This window comes from Mus caroli, chromosome 17, assembly GCF_900094665.2.
Source record: "Mus caroli chromosome 17, CAROLI_EIJ_v1.1, whole genome shotgun sequence".
In the NCBI taxonomy this organism is placed as follows: Eukaryota; Metazoa; Chordata; class Mammalia; order Rodentia; family Muridae; genus Mus; species Mus caroli.
Genome location: NC_034586.1, coordinates 8,674,399 through 8,691,804, shown reverse-complemented (window position 1 = coordinate 8,691,804; position 17,406 = coordinate 8,674,399). Strand labels below are relative to the sequence as shown.

The following is a 17,406-nucleotide window of genomic DNA, read 5'->3' as shown; positions in this document are numbered from 1 at the left end:
TTCATTTGGGAGCATAAACCGAGGCAGCTAGTGACCCCATGCCAGGATTTACTAAAAATATTAATACTACAAATTTTGTTTTTATTTGTGTGGGCATTTTGCCTACATTTATGTATGTGCACCACATGCTTGCAGAGGCCAGAGGAGGGCAGTGTTCTCTTGGGCTGGAGTTATAGGCAGTAGTTAGTTGCCATGGAAGTTCTGGGAATCGAGCATAGATCCTCTAAAAAAGCAGCCAGCACTCTTAACACCAAGCCATCTTTCTGATCCTTATTTTATTTTAAAAAAGATTTTTGGTTTTGGGAGGGGGTCAGTGGGTATGAGCATATGAGTACAGGTGCCCAAGTAGGTCAGAGGTGTCAGATCCTCTGAAGCCGGAGTTACGGGCATTTGTAAGCTGCCCAGTGTGGGTGCTGGGAGCCAAGCTCGGGTCCTCTGCAGGAGCAGTATGTGCTAACTGCTGAACCATCTCTCCAGCCTCAAAAAAAATTTTTTTTAAAAGGACTTAGTCTCTCCAATAAGAGAGTGTGTTTTGCTTCTGGCCTTTACGCTGGGGGTGGGAAGAGGAACATACTCCAGGGTCAGCTTCAGTTTCCCTGGGCACTGAGCCAGCTAGCTCAGGAACAGATTTCCCCGGTCTCCAGCTCCCAAGTCACCCTGCAGACTCAAGCCCTTGTCAGTCTCCCTGTCACTGTGGACAGATTAAAATCAAACTACTATGTGTAGGTATGTGTGTATTTATATGGTCATGGGCATCTTGCTACTTCCACAGACACAGTAATTTTCCTTTGGGTCCTGACTGCAGTGGAGTGCCCTCTCTTCCTCGCCAGCAAACCTCCCAACACAACAGCTGTTGAGTTCCATCTCTTGGGGAAGCCATCTGGCTTTGGCAGCTCAGGCTGCCATACAAAATACCCCAGACCAGGTGTCTTCTACAACAGAAACCCAACTTAGTCTCTGGAGGAAGTTCAAGATGGTCTGTGTCTTCAGTTCCTGATAAGAGACCCTTTTTGTGTTGGGAGGGTTTGGGACACTGGCCCACCGATTATGACCTCACCCAGCCCTTACTAGTCTCATCTTCACTGCAATCACAGCGAAGTTACAGTCTCAGTCTTCAGTATCCCTAGTCTCCCTCCAGTCCTCACATAAGGGCTCACTCCAAGGCTTCAGACTGATGGCTGCCTGGCTGTGGGAGATAGTTTTCAACATCTTCAAGCCTCTTAATCTTCAAGGGTCTAGAACAGGATAGCCACTCAATTTTAAAGTATTGATTAGATGCATTTCAGACCTTTCTGAGTATCCAATCTACGGATCAGCTAATGCCTCAAGCCCATCATTCTCCACAGTAGCGTGTCATCATCTGCATTGGATCAGCACCCCCCCAACCCCCCATTCCTGGTTCCTTCTGCCAACCACACCAGTGCTGCTTTCACTGCACATGGGCCAAGTCAAGCACAGACAAGTTTCTTCCTTTACTGGAGCACTCTCCCCTTCATCTGGCCCTAGCTTGAAGTTTGCACACTACAAGGACTCCTCTTAGTTTTTCCTGATCTATTAAACCCATTTCCTTTCCTGTGCCCCGATTGTAATTAGACTGCCAGCATGGGAAGTACTCTTTGTCCCCTCTTACCCAACGTCCTCAGTGTTATGTGTGACCCTTCTAACCCCCTTAACTGTTCTCCTTAAGGCCAGTCTTAAAAATTAACCTCTCAATGGTTCCTTTCTTGGAAGATGTAGGAAAACAAACAAAAAACCACTCTTCTAGTTTCTCTCATAAACTGAAAAGCAGCACTGAAAGCGTTTAACTTTATTCCTATGTGAATCTGCATTCATACTGCACAGGCCAATTGCGTGGTTGGAAATGAGTCCACAACCCTTTTACAGACCGGTACGGGAAACTTTGTGAAGTTCCAAGCCAACACGGTTGAAGCTTCCCGTGTATGCTGCAGCCTGGAATTTCCTCTCCTGGCCGATTGCTCTTTCAAAAGAACAAGAGCAAGGTACCAGAGACAGCAGACCCCGCCGCCCAGCAAAACGGACTTAAGGTGAGCGAGTAAACTCGCACAGAGGCGAGAACAGAACGCCTACTCTCTGCTCACGCTTAGAAACAACCCCTTGGAAGGCCCCGCCCCGCAGTTTACTCCGCCAACTTGGAGTCTCCGCCCCTTAGTTCCTCTTGTCCCTCCCTCCCAGAGCATCTCCCCCTGACACCGTCATCTAAGCGGGTCGAGCCAGTAAGTTCAGCCAAAGTGGACTCTTCTCTCGCACAGGAATGGGTAAATTAAGTGCAATTTAGTGAAATTTCTAATATAATTCTGTAAATATGCCACAGAGCGCGTCACCAGGGCTTGACCCCGCCCCGTGCCTATGGCTCCGCCCATAAACGACACGCTGAGGCCCGCCCCTCGCGTCATGAAACCCAAACACCGGCCTGAAGGCCCCACCCCGTAGGTCTTCTTCCCCGCGTGAGGGGCGGGGCTGCGACTGCGCGCTCCCGCGCCGGGTGGCTTCCGCGGCGGCCGTTGGCCGTTAGCGCGGCTTGGGTGGTTGTCTTGGAGAAGCAAGATGGCGGCGACTACCGCCGCGGTGGTGGCCGAGGAAGACACGGAGCTGCGCGACCTGCTGGTGCAGACGCTGGAGAACAGCGGTGTGCTGAACCGCATCAAGGTGCGGCGGGGCGGCCGCCGGGGCTCGGGGCTTCGCGGGGCGCGGGACGCCGGCACGGGGCGGCCACGCGGCCGTGGGGCCTTGGCCGGAGTTCGTGGGCCGGGTGTGGAGCGCACAGGCCCGTCGCCTTCCGTAGCTCGCTGCCCGCGCGGCCGGCACCCTCGTGTCTGCCCCCGTTCTTTCAGGTTGCGAAACTGACTTGTAATCTTGTGGGTTTTTCTTTTGAAGGCTGAACTCAGAGCGGCTGTGTTTTTAGCACTAGAAGAACAAGAAAAAGTAGAGGTAAGAGACCCCCAGACCTTGTTCATGCCGTACCTCTTAACGCCCGGTTTCTAATAAATGGAAAGCCATCCTGAAATAGTTCAGTGACTAACCGGGGATGGTTCTGAACGGCTAAGGATTGGGCTTCTTTACCAATACTCATTTTCTAAATCATTTTGCACGTTTAGAGTGGCCTTAAAGTAGCACAGGAATTTCGGGAGACCGTAGCTAAGGCTCAGGTGCAGGAGTCACGTGAAAGCGTTTCGTTGAGTTACCGGAAGTATTACTTTGAACTTTTTATAAGCTAGTACACTTCAAATGTCTCTGCAGTAAGGAATGCACTGTGGAACCGTTTCCCAAATTCTGATTGGTTGGTTAAAAATCTGACCATTACTTTAAAAACATCTCCGATCTTATACCCCCCCCCCCCGCAAAAAAAGAAANCTAGTGAGACCTGAATGTTTAATAACTTGGCTTTTCTGCCTACCCCAGGCCCCAGCAACCATCCTGAGTAAATGTCCTGTAACTCCTTGTCAGTAAGAATCACAGGAGAATCAAAGTCTTACTGCCTCCATCCTTCCACGGCTGTGGCCCTGTATAACCTACCTGCTCTTAACTTTCTCCTCTTCATCCTTACTGTTGGTTCTTGGCTAGGCTGGGTCCCATTGTCCACCCTTGGAGTCCCATGTTTCTTTGCTTTTTTAAACAGATCATTTGATCCAGCGAATTATTTCCTTCTCCTGTTTGTGCATAAGCATTGCCAAAGAAAAGTCACTTAGCCAGGTGAATGTGTGAGTCCCATAGTGGAGGGTTGTAACTGAGCAGAGTCTGGGGTTCCCCCCTTCTGGTCCCCTTTAGCTTTCTTACCTGATCCCTCACTCACAGGAACAAGAGAAGCTCCTGGGTCCTAACTTGTGCCCTGTTGCTTCTATCCCAGTCTGTCAGTTCAGGAAGGTTACCTGTATCCGTATAGCTGTACTCCTGCTTTAAGAGAAGAGGCTCTGCCTTGCCAATATAATTTGTCTGGTATTGTCTGCTATGTATTCTCATCTCCTTAGTTATTAAACACTGTGTCTTTGATTTCTTTTCTGCTGGCTCTTTTGAGCACAAACATGTTTAATTGCTCTGAAAATCGTTTTACTCTTGATTTTCTCCTGCTTTAACGGGCAGAGTTTGAACTGTATATCTCATGATGGTTTTTATTACCAGGTATCCCTTGCTCCATTAAACATTTAAACACAGTACTGCTATACCTGAAACCTCTCTTGCTACATTCTAGAAGGTTCCTCCACTTGAGTATGCTTCAGCTGTCACCCAGCTTGCCTGGCTGTTGCACCATCTAACAGTGAACCCTCTTTCACTTTTGGAAATGTTTTGACCTTGGGAACCTTTTTCTAAGTGTTTTCCTTTTGCCTAGTCCTTGGTTTCTTTTAAGATCTCCTCCCTGCTTACCACACTTCAGTTGTCGGTATCCTGCCCCAGTACTTAGTCTGCAGCTTCCCCAAGGTAACCTTAACACCGCTAGTAACTTTGTCACGTGTCTGTGGTGCACAGCTCCCGTTCTGAGCTTCAGACCTGCGTGTTAGGTTAGGCTGCTTAACAGACTGATGTCCATGAATTTTCCAGGCCTGCTCTGCCCTTGCTCTATCATCTCCTGGCAGTGTCTGCCTGCCCTTCTTGGCTTAGTTACAGCTTTTCCAGAGTAACACTTGCTACTCCCCATCTGTCATGGGTGCCCTCATCATATGTCTCAGGTCTTCAGCTGCCCTGGGTTGGCCATTTGTAGCACATGCCTGAATCTGTCCTTCTGGTCTCTTTGACTAGTTCAGCGTTCTAGATTCTCTTTACCATGTACTTCTGTGATTTTTCTCCCTCTTTAACTTAAGGTATAATTGTTTCTGTAAATGCACACCTTAAAATGTCAGATTTGATAAACTTTACTATTTATGGAATGTGAGGAACACAACCAAGAAAGAAAATATAGGCACAACCCTTTGAGTTTGCCTTCCCCAGCATCTCAGTTAGTTTCAAAGCCATGCAAATGGGAATGTGTAAAATTCACTTAGGCCTGATAATGAGCATAATGCTGTAGTGTGTCTTACTATCCCATTTAGTCCTGGCTTCAGGAACGGTGGACTATTGCATTAGTCACTGAGTGCATAGTTTTATTTGCTTAGCCACCTACGCTTTGATACCACATTTGCGTTGTCCCTGGTTTTCACTGTCGATAATGCTGCTGTGAATGGTCCTGTCCAGATCTTTGCTGGGATCTGGGATTTATCTTTAGAAAATATTTGAGGGTGGGCTGACGAGCTCACCTGCTGGAGATAATAGTAACCTGAAACCCAAAAACAAAGAAACCTTCCAACTGCTCCACAGTACCCATGCATTTTATATTTCCATCCACAAAATGTGAGGCTGATTAAGGCTGTTGTTACCTACATTATCCTGTCAACAGTTACCACAGGTTTGGTTTGCAAGAAGTATATTTTACTATGTCTGTTCAGACTGTAAGCCAAAAGAATAAGTTGAGCTATGGCCACAAAAGGTCATCTCATAAACCACTGATTAATTTGGAATTGCAGATGGTAGCTATCTAAGATGATAAATTTCAAATTGTATGTACTTGAAATAGAAAGTTACAGTAAATTTAATGCCACACATGTTTGTAAAAAGCAGTGCAGTTATAACATGTTGAAGGGCTTGTGGGGTAGACAAGTGTAGGGTGCCTGCCTGTCATGTGCGAGGTCTTGAGTCCAGTCCCCAGCCGTGTAAAAGGTGCTTTAAAGGGTGAAGTGAATGTCTTCATATACAGCTTGGTTTCATTAACTTGAAAAGTTACTAAATAGCACAAAGTAAGCCCTATGCCAAGTAAATAGCTGTGAGATGGATGGTAAAACCATGATTTCATGAATAGCGTTGTATGTGTTCTTTATCTCTTTGCCAACATAAACGTGATTGTTGACACTCTGCTCTGGAGGATGTTTGTTTTCTCACCTGCCGACCATAAACTTGGGCTATGGGAAAAAAGAGAACTTTAACGTGCACTTTTTAGTTATTTTAGGGTAAACATATAGCACTTAAAGTATTTCTTTTATTTTCAACAGAACAAAACTCCATTGGTCAATGAGAGCTTGAAAAAGTTTTTAAACACAAAAGATGGTAAGATGTTATTGTATTTATTTGATCTTACATAGTTGTGGGGAGGGTAGTCTCACTCTGACTCATGCTGGCCGGCCGGGCTCTAGTCCTCAGGGGTCTTCCTGCCTGATGCAGACTTTACCCAGGAGCACACCACCATGCCATATTAAGCATTTGGATAGTGGGAAGTTGCTGGCTAAAGCAGACTTAGTATAGAACGGGAAACACTAAAACCCGTTTTTCAAACACTACATGGTCTTGAAGTTGCAGGTTGATGATCCTTATGCAAAAATAGAAACATGGGGATTTTCATGCTTAAATGAATTAGTCACAGAGGAAATATGTGATTTAAAAAACTTAGAGGCCTCATTTTACCCATAGAATGCTTCAGTTCACAAGGAATATTGAGAATTCTTTGGGCTCTGTTCACCATGTCTTTTTTTTCCCCTTGGTTTTTACAGGTCGTTTAGTGGCTAGTCTCGTCGCAGAATTTCTTCAGTTTTTTAATCTTGACTTCACCTTGGCTGTTTTTCATCCTGAAACTAGCACAGTAAGGAAAACACAGGATTTCACACTTAACCTGTGACTTCTCTACAGAGTGAATACTAAGTGAAAATGAAGTTGATCACATTAGGTTTTTTTTTGTGTGTTTGCTAGATTGTCTTTCTAAAAAGCCATCTGAGCTGCTTCATGTCACTTGAAGCTGCTGAGAAATGCATGTTACTGTAGAGTTGATCCTACTAAGACGTTAGACTCTATATATTGCAGCTGTCATAGTAGAAATCCTAAAACATAGCTGTTCTATACAAAACTTGCAAAGTTCATTTACTTAACAGACTTTAAATTCAAAGATGTCTTTACATTTCCAAAATACTCCCATTGGTACCTGGCTGTTCTTGCTATATTTTCTGCACCTAAATCTTATTTCTTTTCTAGATTCAAGGTCTTGAAGGTCGGGAGAACTTGGCCCGGGATTTAGGCATCATTGAAGCGGAAGGTACTGTGGGCGGACCCTTATTATTAGAAGTGATTAGACGCTGTCAACAGAAAGAAAAAGGACCGGCCAGTGTGGAGGTAAGTATCCTGAGCTACTTACTGTCTTCTAGATTTTGTTTTGGTAACTGTCTACTTAAGTCATGGAGATGAGTACGTGCTTAATGACTTGAGGCTTGCATGAAAAGAGCTGCTCGTGGTGGTGGTGGTGTTTTGTTCAGTCCACTCTTTTCTGTTTTGTTTTGTTTTTGTTATTGTTGTTCAGGGTTTCTCTGTGTAGCCTTGGCTGTCCTGGAACTTGCTCTGTAGCCTAGGCTGGCCTCGAACTCAGAGATCTGCCTGCCTAAGTCTCCCAAGTGCTGGGACTAAAGGCATGTGCCATCATCACCCAACACTGGAAGCTGCCCCTTAAAACAAAATGAAGTGGCCTGTGATGGTCTGTGAGTAGTTAATGAAAGTGAAAGTCTGTGGCTGGGCTTGTGTACCTGCTTTGGCTGTTGGTCCTCAGAGTTCAGGAACCAGGCTAGAGTAACTTGTAAACTCCTCAGGGACCAACCGCTGCCTTGACCATGTGCACTTTACCTCCATCACCTCAGTTATAAAATGACAATGAGAGTCGGACCAGCCCTCAGCATAGAGAGCGGCACTGATGGGTAGTCTTGTTACAAGTTCAGTGTGAAAGGCTGCCTTACACATAAGTTTTAGACATAAAGATTTTTTTAAAAACTTTTTGTCATATGTATGAGTGTTTTGCCTGCATGTGTATATGCACCATTGTGGACAGTGGCCACAGAGACCGAAAGAGAGTATCAGGTCTCCTGGAACCTGTTGTTACAGTTGTAAACAGCCATGTAGGTGCTGGGATTTGAACCCAGGTTTTCTGCAAGAACAGCCAGTACTCTTAACCACTAAGCCATTTCTCTAGCCCATCTAATGGATTTTTTTTTTAAACTGAGCTGTTGACATTACTTATTTTTAAAATGTTTTTAAACTCCAACTTTTTTTTCTTTTGTTAGATTTTCTTCTATATAGTTTTGCTATGTAGTCTAAGTAGGCCTTGAACTCATGATCTTTTTTTGTTGTTTTTTTTGTTTGTTTGTTTTTTTTGTTTTTTAAGTTTTTCATGTATGAAATATTTTATTTAGGAAGAGAAGGAAACATAATTATATCAGATCGGTGATTTAACAGAACTGTATCAGGTAGTGACTTTGAGTCAGGGCAGACTGTCTTCTGGACAATAATATTCTGCCTTCGATACCAGTATGTAAATTTCACTCAGAAGGTGGCAGGCATATCATTCATGTAGACTTGAATGTTTATATAAGCGTTTACTCCGTTTATGGCTTCTAGAGCCTGTGGTTTAGGTTGAATCTGATTATGTTCCCCAAAGATGGGTGTAGGGGAAGCATCATATGTCCTAGCATGGCATGTTCAGGTGCCAAGAACTTAAGACATAAGGATGCATGCAAATTATTGGAGTGCTTCACAAAAGTGAACTCATGATCTTCTTGTGCCTACTTATGACAAGTGTGACAAGTGTGTGCTATTAAACTAGCCTTGCACAGATGTATACTTTCTCGTTAGCAGTGACTTTTCTTGCCTGTCATCTTTCTTTTATGGAGTCTTGCTCATTGGATTGATGAGCTCACTTCCAGCCCCACACATTAGCTTTACCTAAACACACTGTTTTGCATGGTCAACTCCTTAGAGGCTGCACCACTGTCTGTCTGGATGTGCTTTCAGTCAGAAACATTTAGCTGAGAGGCAGGAGGGTCATAAACTACTTGTGGATTCTATTTAGAGACCAGTCAGAACCTGAAAATCACAAAAGCTTGTCTGAATACCAGTTGCATTTAAGACATAGTAAATAGATTCTCTGGGTAATAAAAGAGTAGGATTTAAGAAAGTCCTGTGTCTTGAAAGAGCTCATCTAATCAAGAAGATATACTTGTATAGAGAGTTTAATGTTTAAATGATCATCTAAGGTTATAGAGAAAGGTGTGAAGCAACTGTTTAATGCTGAACTCAGTTCACCATGTCATTATAAACTAAAATTCTTTCAGCGGACCAGACAGGGATTTGTATCTTCAAAAGGAAATGCTTTGTTCTCCAAATTGCAACACTATGAAATTGGGGGATTATCTCTTTTTGTTAGTTTTTTTTGTCTTCATAGAATTCATTAGTGGGTTTTGGGTGGGAGTTATTGGGGGGGGGGGCATTTGTACAAACAACACAATCGAGGCGCTCAGCAGGGTCTAGTGTCTTACTTGTTTTCATTTCCATAATTCACTGCTATTTTACTTTGTTACTTTGAAAGGAAACCTGTCATAACGAATAAAAAACTGATAGGTTTTTTTTTTTTTTTTGATCCTAAACTTAAATTATGGATAAGAAAGCCTGCTATATGGTGATCCTAAACTTAGGTTGTGGGTAGGAAAGCCTGCTATATGGTGATCCTAAACTTAGGTTGTGGGTAGGAAAGCCTGNGAAAGCCTGCTATATGGTGATCCTAAACTTAGGTTGTGGGTAGGAAAGCCTGCTATATGGTGATCCTAAACTTAGGTTGTGGGTAGGAAAGCCTGCTATATGGTGATACTAAACTTAGGTTGTGGGTAGGAAAGCCTGCTATATGAAGATCAACACATCAGACTCAGTTTTGTTGTCTTTCACCAAAACTGCTTTTCAGAGTTTGTATTTTAATTATTAGTATCTGTATGTGTTCAGGAGACAACTTGTGGAAGTTGGTTCTCTCCTTCCACCATATGGGTCCGTCCCCGGAAGCAAGTTGTCAGGCTTGACAGGAAGTGCCTTTACCCACTGGGCCATCGAGACAGCCCCTGCAACTGCATTTTAAAAGCTAACTTAAGAATTGGGTTGCTGTTTTTTTTCCCAACTGTGTATGATTAAAGCCACTGCATGTTTGCTGAGTTTCCCAGCGATTGGGTTCCCTCCTTCCTGGCATCTTTGGCAATTATATCTTCATCTCTTCTAGAAGCATCCATTCCTGCCAGTGGCTTCTCTTCAGTCTCTTCACTCATGCTGAGTGGTTTAAGATTCTGCTCTGCATTCATTGTCTATTTAAAACTAGAGCGACTCCAGCATGGGATGGAAAGTGCAGATTGTGTGCAGCTCAGACCCTGCTTCTGGAATCTTAGGAGCAGAAGCAGTTTGGAATTTTGAGCTTTTGTAATTTGTGATGTTTCCATAAACCTTGCCATCCAAGCAAACCCAGGAAGCTATGATGGAAAGGTGGACTGGGCACCCACAGTGTAGATCGCGGGCCCACTTCAAGGTGGCTAAGGGAAACACTTTGCAGGGAATTCAAATCTGACAGTTAAGTGTGTGTGTTCAAATTAGAGGAAAATCTAGAAAAGGGGTTTATGAAGAAATGTCAGTATGATGTTCCTAAATGCTAAATTTCTATTGAAGTATTGTTGACATAGTCATGTTTTAGTTTCTGTGTGTTTCAGTTTAAATTTTGGTATTTTTTAGGGTGCACTGGATCTATCTGATGGACATCCTCCATCAAAGTCACCTGAAGGAAAATCAAGTGCAAACTCCACCCCAAGTAAGGTGAGTGTATGGCTGGACAGAGATGTGGGCACTGGGCAGACACCCAGGTGTCCTGCTCCCTCTTCTGACCTGTTGCCTGTAAACGCCCTTTGTAACAAGTCTTCTTAAAATGTCTCCAAGGTGCTTTCCTCTTTTTGATTACATAAGTTTTTAAAAAGCTGCTTTTTTTGTTTATTTGTAATATTTGAATTTTGTATCTCAGAAGACACTGATACTTGGAAATATTTTTGTATTGCACTAGTAAGAAGCTTTGCATAAATTCTTAGCTGGTGACTGTGAAGTTCCAGAATATAAAATGTTGTAGTTGAGTTTTGTAGACTTTTTAGATGGATGACCAGATTTGGAATCATGGTAGTATTTAAATATTTATGAACTATTTTTGAGACTTAGAGGAAAGTATACTATGGTCCGAGTGTGCGTGCTCGCTATTAATAGATAAAACCTGATTTCAGGAATACTAGATGAAAGAGAAAAAAATTTTGAACACTGGAATTTAAGATCAAGGATTGTTTTTTGTTTTTATTTAAGCTTTTTTTTTTAATTTTAAGAATTTTTTATTTTATTTTATGTATGTAAATATACTGTAGCTGTCTTCAGACACACCAGAAGAGGGCATCAGATCCCATTACAGATGGTTGTGAGCCACCATGTGGTTGCTAGGAATTGAACTCAGGACCTCTGGAAGAGCAGTCAGTGCTCTTAACCACTGAGCTATCTTTCTAGCTCAGAGATGTATTTAATAATAGAGCATTTGAAGTGATGGTCTCCCAAGGCTGATAGAATACATCCTGACTGGTTCTAGTTGGTCCTGTGAAATAATGGGGTTGGGTCATATCTTAGTCCACCCAGGCTGCTGTTATAAGTGGCAGAGAGTGCATCACTTTGAACAGCATACATTGATTTCTCACAGATTGAGGCCCTGGCAGATTTGATGTCTGGTGTAGTCCCAGTTCCTTTTATATATCCTTATGTAGGGAAATCTTTAATCCATACACAAGTACTCCACACTCTTGATTAATCATTCCCCAAAGGCCCTACTTAATACTCTCTTACTGTAGGGATTGGGATTGCAACATTATCAGGGTTTTTAGGAGGGTGGGTGGGCATAGCTGCACAGTTCATTGCAGTTCATTGCAGTTCATTCAGCATTGAACTCTGTGACTTTCCCATCAGAATAGAAAGATGGTGTGCAGTCCATCCCACCACAAGGCTTCATGTGGATTCAGGGTGGGACAGGATTGCATAGATAAAACTGGTGTCTTAAATCAGGTGGCTTTCGGAGCTTGTGTGTATACTGCCAAGTACTTCATTGCTGAATGCCTTGGGCAGCACACTGGGCGTACTTATGGCTTCTTCCTTGACAGCTGGTTCCCTTTTTAAGCTTTGAAAGCCAAAAAAATATCATATTTGTAGCCAGCAGGGGTATTCTGTTGTGTGGCCTCTGAGATGTCCAGGCCTTTTCAGGTAAGGATTATTTCAAGATATTTCTCTTTTGATAATTATGGAAAGCTGTAACCCTGATTGACAGACTAGGTCATGAGTAAATTTTACAAAATCCTTTAAATGCTGAGTGTCAATGCTTGAAGTATTGACCTGCTTGGAAATCCACTTTTTAGTAAATTATTTTTTATAAGGGTAACTGACAATCCCATGTAAAGTATATCTTCAAGAAAAAAAATGTTATTACATGTTTTATTCTCTGTATATTTTTCAATATCTAAGAGTTAGTTATGATACGGAGTGTGTTAGGAAATGTTGCTGTAAGTTCTTACAGAAGAGCATCGTTCTCCTAGGCTAGTATGCAGGCCTGTGTCTCTCCTGGGGAGGGGTGCCACCCTCTGCCACCTTCCATTTCTTCTCTCAGTGAGGTCTCCTCTGTTGTGAGCTGGGGTTAGAGTGGTCCTTTAAGAAACACCCAAGATCTTGATAGCTGGCCGGGACTGGGGTCTGTTTAAAATACATCCTTGCTTTGTCACTTGCAGTACAGTTCCGTTACATACCTGAAGAGTTTGAGATTCTAGCTCTCCACTTTTCCTTGCCTCTCGATGATTCCTCATCAGCCTTGTGAGCCCACAGAGTGAAAGTGTAAGTGTGAGGGACACTGGAAAGTTGTAGCCAAGGACTGGATTTCAACCGGCTGATGGGAACCAGTTGTGTGCTCCTGGGGAAGCACACAAAGTATGCTGAGCCCCAGCAGCTGCTTAGGGTCTCCAGGCCAGTGGAGAGTGGTACAAAGGGCAGTGTGAAAGAAGCCAGGCCCCTCCTCAGAAGCTGGGGCCAGTAGTCAGTACCAGTTGCTGCCCAGAAACCTGCTGGAAGCTGGTTACAATGGGCGGACACTTCGAAAGTTATGAAAGGAAGCTGTGGCGAGGAATATGTTAAATTGTCCCAATTGCAGATATCGTCTAATAGCCGTCTTTACTGGTTTGGTAATGAGTTAGTTTATTTTTAAAGATTTACATTTTATGGTAAAATGTCATTTTATTCTCATGCTCAGATACCAAGGTATAAAGGACAAGGTAAGAAGAAGACAAGCGGTCAGAAGTCTGGTGACAAGGTAACATGCATGAGGGCAGAAGAGGAAAGCAGCCTGTGCTGAGACAGGCCCTCAGACACGGGGCCTCCTGCTGGCCTGGGTTCTAAGCTTTCTTCCTAAACATGCCTGCCGTCTGCTATCAGCCCATGAGAGCCAGAGCTGAGGCACAGGCCCGTCATCTGAGCTACTTGAGAGGGTAAAGGGAGGACCTGCAGGTTGAAGGCCAAGCTGGGCAGTGTAGTGAGATCCCATCTAATACTGCAAAGGAATTAAGTAGGCTGGGGAAATAGTCGAATGGCAGAGCACTAGACTAGCAAGCACTGAGCGCAGTCCTCAGTAATGAAAAGACAAGACGGAGAAGAGTATGGGAAGGCATACTGGCATAAAACAAAAATAACTTTTATCAGTCTGGTAAGAAAACATAGCAGTAATTAGAACTAGTCACAGCGATTTAATTTTCAATTCTCCAGGATCCTCAGTTCTGTGTGGAGTCTGATGCATAGACATATTCCTACCTTTAAAACATCTCAAATAAAGACTTAAAAAACAAAACCAACTAAGGTTTGCCTGTTAGCTGGCTCTAGCTGTAGTGATTGTAAAGGCAGATTCCCTTTGCAGTCACTGCTTATACGTTATTTGATGAAAAGATGCTCCATGGTCCAGTGAGTCCTGTTGTAACATGCACAGTGAGAGTGGCTCTGTCTGAACTCACAGGCTGACTGCAGAGGCCAGACAGCCTGGAGGTTATCAAGGGTAGTAACCTGTAGTTTGAGAGTCATTGCACTGTTTCGAATTTTTAAGTTAGATGCATATTTCACAGAATTGAGTTTTTATAACTTTACTACTAGTGTCTTAAGTCTTTAAACATTTTGAATGAATCAGTACATAAAACCAACATATACTAAGAGACATGGTTTTCACTGTAATGTGACAGCCGTGGTGACTTGGGCCTTCATATGCTCTCTGACTTGAGGGGAATTTAGAACCTTTTGGGCCCAATGTTTCATAGTGGGGACTGTAAGTCTAGCTCCTTGTGTTTCATAGTGTGCTGCTTCTTCTTTTTTTTTTTTTTTTAAGATTTATTTATTATTATACAAAAGTACACTGTAGCTTACTTCAGACGCACCAAAAGAGGGCATCAGATCTCATTACAGGTGGTTGTGAGCCACTATGTGGTTGCTGGGATTTGAACTCAGTACCTTTGGAAGAGCAGTCAGTGCTCATACCTGCTGAGCCATCTCACCAGCCCCATATTGTGCTTCTTGAGTCAAAACTATCTCCTCAGTCACTTGGAAGTCCTTTCTCCCTTTTCTTCTCTGGCCTTGTACTTTTCTGAACTGCTTTTGTAGCCAGTGTGGATCTGTGTTGCCTCTTTCTAGCCCTAGATAGCTAAGCCCCCTGCACTTTCTTCCTTTTTGCTTTGCCCTCTGCATGCAGTAACTTTTCAGTTTCCAGAATATTGTTAATGACTAATCAAGATGCCTAGTGGCCTGTAATGGTTGGAGATATGCCTACCAGAACGCTAGTGGGAGCCGCTGTGTTGGCAAGTGAGTGCCATTTCCAAGAGGAAATGCCATCTCCAGTTGTCAGAGCCTCATCCATGTGATGGACAGACACAAAGTGTGCGTGCTGTGTGTAGAATTCAGGGGCCTTGAGCAAAAACAAGGAAGCCCAGGGTATTGCTTCCCATTGAGCTCTGGCATTCTGAGAGCTCTGCTTGTGGACAGCTGTTGAGAGGCCCAAGCTCATGCTGATTGTGTGAATGCATTTTTGAATTATTCATAAGCTATCTCAGTATAGCCTTGTGCATCTGTAATTCTAGCACTCTGGAGACAGAAGCAGATGATTGCTGCAAGTCTGAGGCCGGCCAGGGTTACAGTACAGAGATTGTCTCAAATCCAAAAGCAGTTGTTTAATATGTGTGTGTAAATATAACTGGTGTGTAAGGATTTTTTAAACAATTTCAGTAAGGTTTCTTCATTTTGTTGTTAATAGAATGGATAGATTCAGAACACAGAGTTAAAGTTAAATGGGAAGTATTTGTTTAGTGAGTTTACTTTAATGATTTGTGTTTGTGTAGTTGAACAAGTACCATAGTACACATGTGGAAAGAGAAAACTTGAGAGTGGGCTCTCTCCTTCCATCATATGGGCCTGGGGCTGGAGCTCAGAATGTCAGGCTTAGGGGCAGGGCCTTTGCCTGCCGAGGCATCTCCCTGCCTGTGAAGGGTGAGATGTAGAGCTGTCTGTTCAGGTTTTCAAGGTAGTGCCGATGGTTATTTCTTTTCTTACCATTTTGTTTCTCCAAATAATGTCTCAATTGTCTGAGAAATCAGTAGAGAAAACCCCACTCTCCAGAGTAGTTGGACAACAGAAGCTGGACTCCATGCAGGCAGTGGGGGAGAAGAAAACTCAGTTGGGGGTGGGAGGAGGTGAAAGGGAGAAAATATGTTCAAAATACCATTACAGGAAATTCTCAAAGAATTAGCAAAGAATGTTTCTTAAAACATAGTAACTATAAAGAACTAGAACACCTAGGTGTAGTGGTGTGTGCCTATACACCAACACTGGGAAATTAGAGGCAGGAAGATTGCTGCTTCAAAGCCATTCTGGGCTTATGGACTGAGTTCTAGGCCAGCCTGGACTATATATAGTGACACCCTGTCTCAGGAACTCAGCAGCAAAGATATCATAGCAGACTGTGCAGAAGCCCTGCCCTTTGGGTCTTTACCATTTAACTAGAGAAACAAAGCAGGATAGGATTATTTTTAATATGTAGCCTCAGTGCATTCTTACCTGTGGGGTCGGGTGGAACTTGAGGGTCTCAGATGCCAAAGCACCTCTGCAGGTGTAGAATGAAGTTCTTTGTAACATGCCATTAAATGTTGTCTGAGAAGACTTCCTTCATCCGTTTCCACACGTTTGCTTTTAATTCTTAGTAATGTGATGTAGGTCATTACTCCTTTTCAGATAAATTCAACTTTATGTTGATTTTGGACATTTGGGCACAATCATGTTGTGTGTCTCTCGGGCTGGGTTTTTTTGTCTGTAGTTGTTGCCTCGGGGCTTTCTCTCATTCATTCCTCACCCTGGGGCTGGGTAAGTGGGAGGCAGGGAGTGAGAAACACACTTACCTAGCCCTGGTCCCTGGCTTCTAGACCTTCTTGACCTCTTGGCATTATCCTCAGATGAATGAGTCTGCGCTGCAAAGGGCAAGAAGGCTGAGGGGACCGTGCAGGGGCCATTCTGTCTTGGGCTTGCTCCCAAAGGCCGAGGTTCAGCAGTGTGTGTGTATGACTTAGATGACTGACTGCTGGTGGGAAGCGGGCTTCTCTAGAAATGGAGAGGTTTAAAAGATTTGTCTGGGCTTCTAGAATTCTGCAGTAGTAAGGTGAGCAAATAAAACTCTGTAAGTATAGTACTGAATTTAATTGCAGTCTATTCTTTCAATACTTTGTTCGTAAAGATTAGAAGTAGTAGAAGTAAACTTCATAAGTCATGGATCAGCAGAGCAAGAGGAGGAGGAGGCAGAGGTGATAGAGCCCTGTGTGAGGAAAAGAAGTAGGGCAGGTAGATATTTATAAAACTGAAGTATTTTGTCTATTTATGAATAGTGCAGATTAAGTTTTTACTTTGGAAACACAAATCATATTTTCCTTTATTTCCTTCAGTGCTAAGAATTAAGGCCTGGCAAGTCCTATTATCTAAGCCCTTTTTTAGGTTCTTAAAAATATTATAGCAGTAATTCAATTTTTGGCTACTAAACAAGGAGTTTTGGTTTTTTTTTTTTTTCATTGTGAAACTTTCTCTGATCTTATTTTCTATTTTTTTTAAACGATTGAATTTTTATTGTTTATTGGAAAGTTAAACCTATACTAAAACTTTCAAAAACTTATTTATTATAATTTGCCATATAGTTTGTTCATCTTGAGTTCCCTCAAAGGGAATAGTTGATGCAGTACTGTTCAGTAAGTCCTTTCATTTGTATTAAATGGCAAAGGCTAAGTGTTGTGTTACAGACAGCTATGGCTTTCTTCACCTTCTGTGCCTGAATAGAATCTGGAGCTTGAGAAATAGGACCTGCGAGCTGGGCATGGTGGCGCACGCCTTTAATCCCAGCACTTGGGAGGCAGAGGCAGGAGGATTTCTGAGTTCAAGGCCAGCCTGGTCTACAGAGCGAGTTCCAGGACAGCCAGAACTACACAGAGAAACCCTGTCTCGAAAAACCAAAAAAAA

General features: G+C 43.2%; 1 protein-coding gene across 3 annotated transcripts in view; it reads left to right on the top strand.

Annotated features, from left to right (window-relative positions):
• Positions 1-2,465: 2,465 nt before the first annotated feature.
• Fgfr1op (FGFR1 oncogene partner) overlaps positions 2,466-17,406 on the top strand; it is a 31,621-nt gene continuing 16,680 nt past the window's right edge. For 2 of the 3 annotated variants that reach the window (XM_021149129.2, XM_021149130.2), the window contains exons 1-7: positions 2,466-2,667; positions 2,896-2,949; positions 6,036-6,090; positions 6,531-6,619; positions 7,006-7,143; positions 10,555-10,635; positions 13,133-13,192. In XM_021149129.2, the coding sequence (XP_021004788.1) occupies positions 2,566-2,667; positions 2,896-2,949; positions 6,036-6,090; positions 6,531-6,619; positions 7,006-7,143; positions 10,555-10,635; positions 13,133-13,192 (579 nt within the window). In that variant the 5' untranslated portion in view covers positions 2,466-2,565. The remainder of the gene's footprint in view (positions 2,668-2,895; positions 2,950-6,035; positions 6,091-6,530; positions 6,620-7,005; positions 7,144-10,554; positions 10,636-13,132; positions 13,193-17,406) is intronic. The other variant, XM_021149131.2, reaches the window with a different exon arrangement.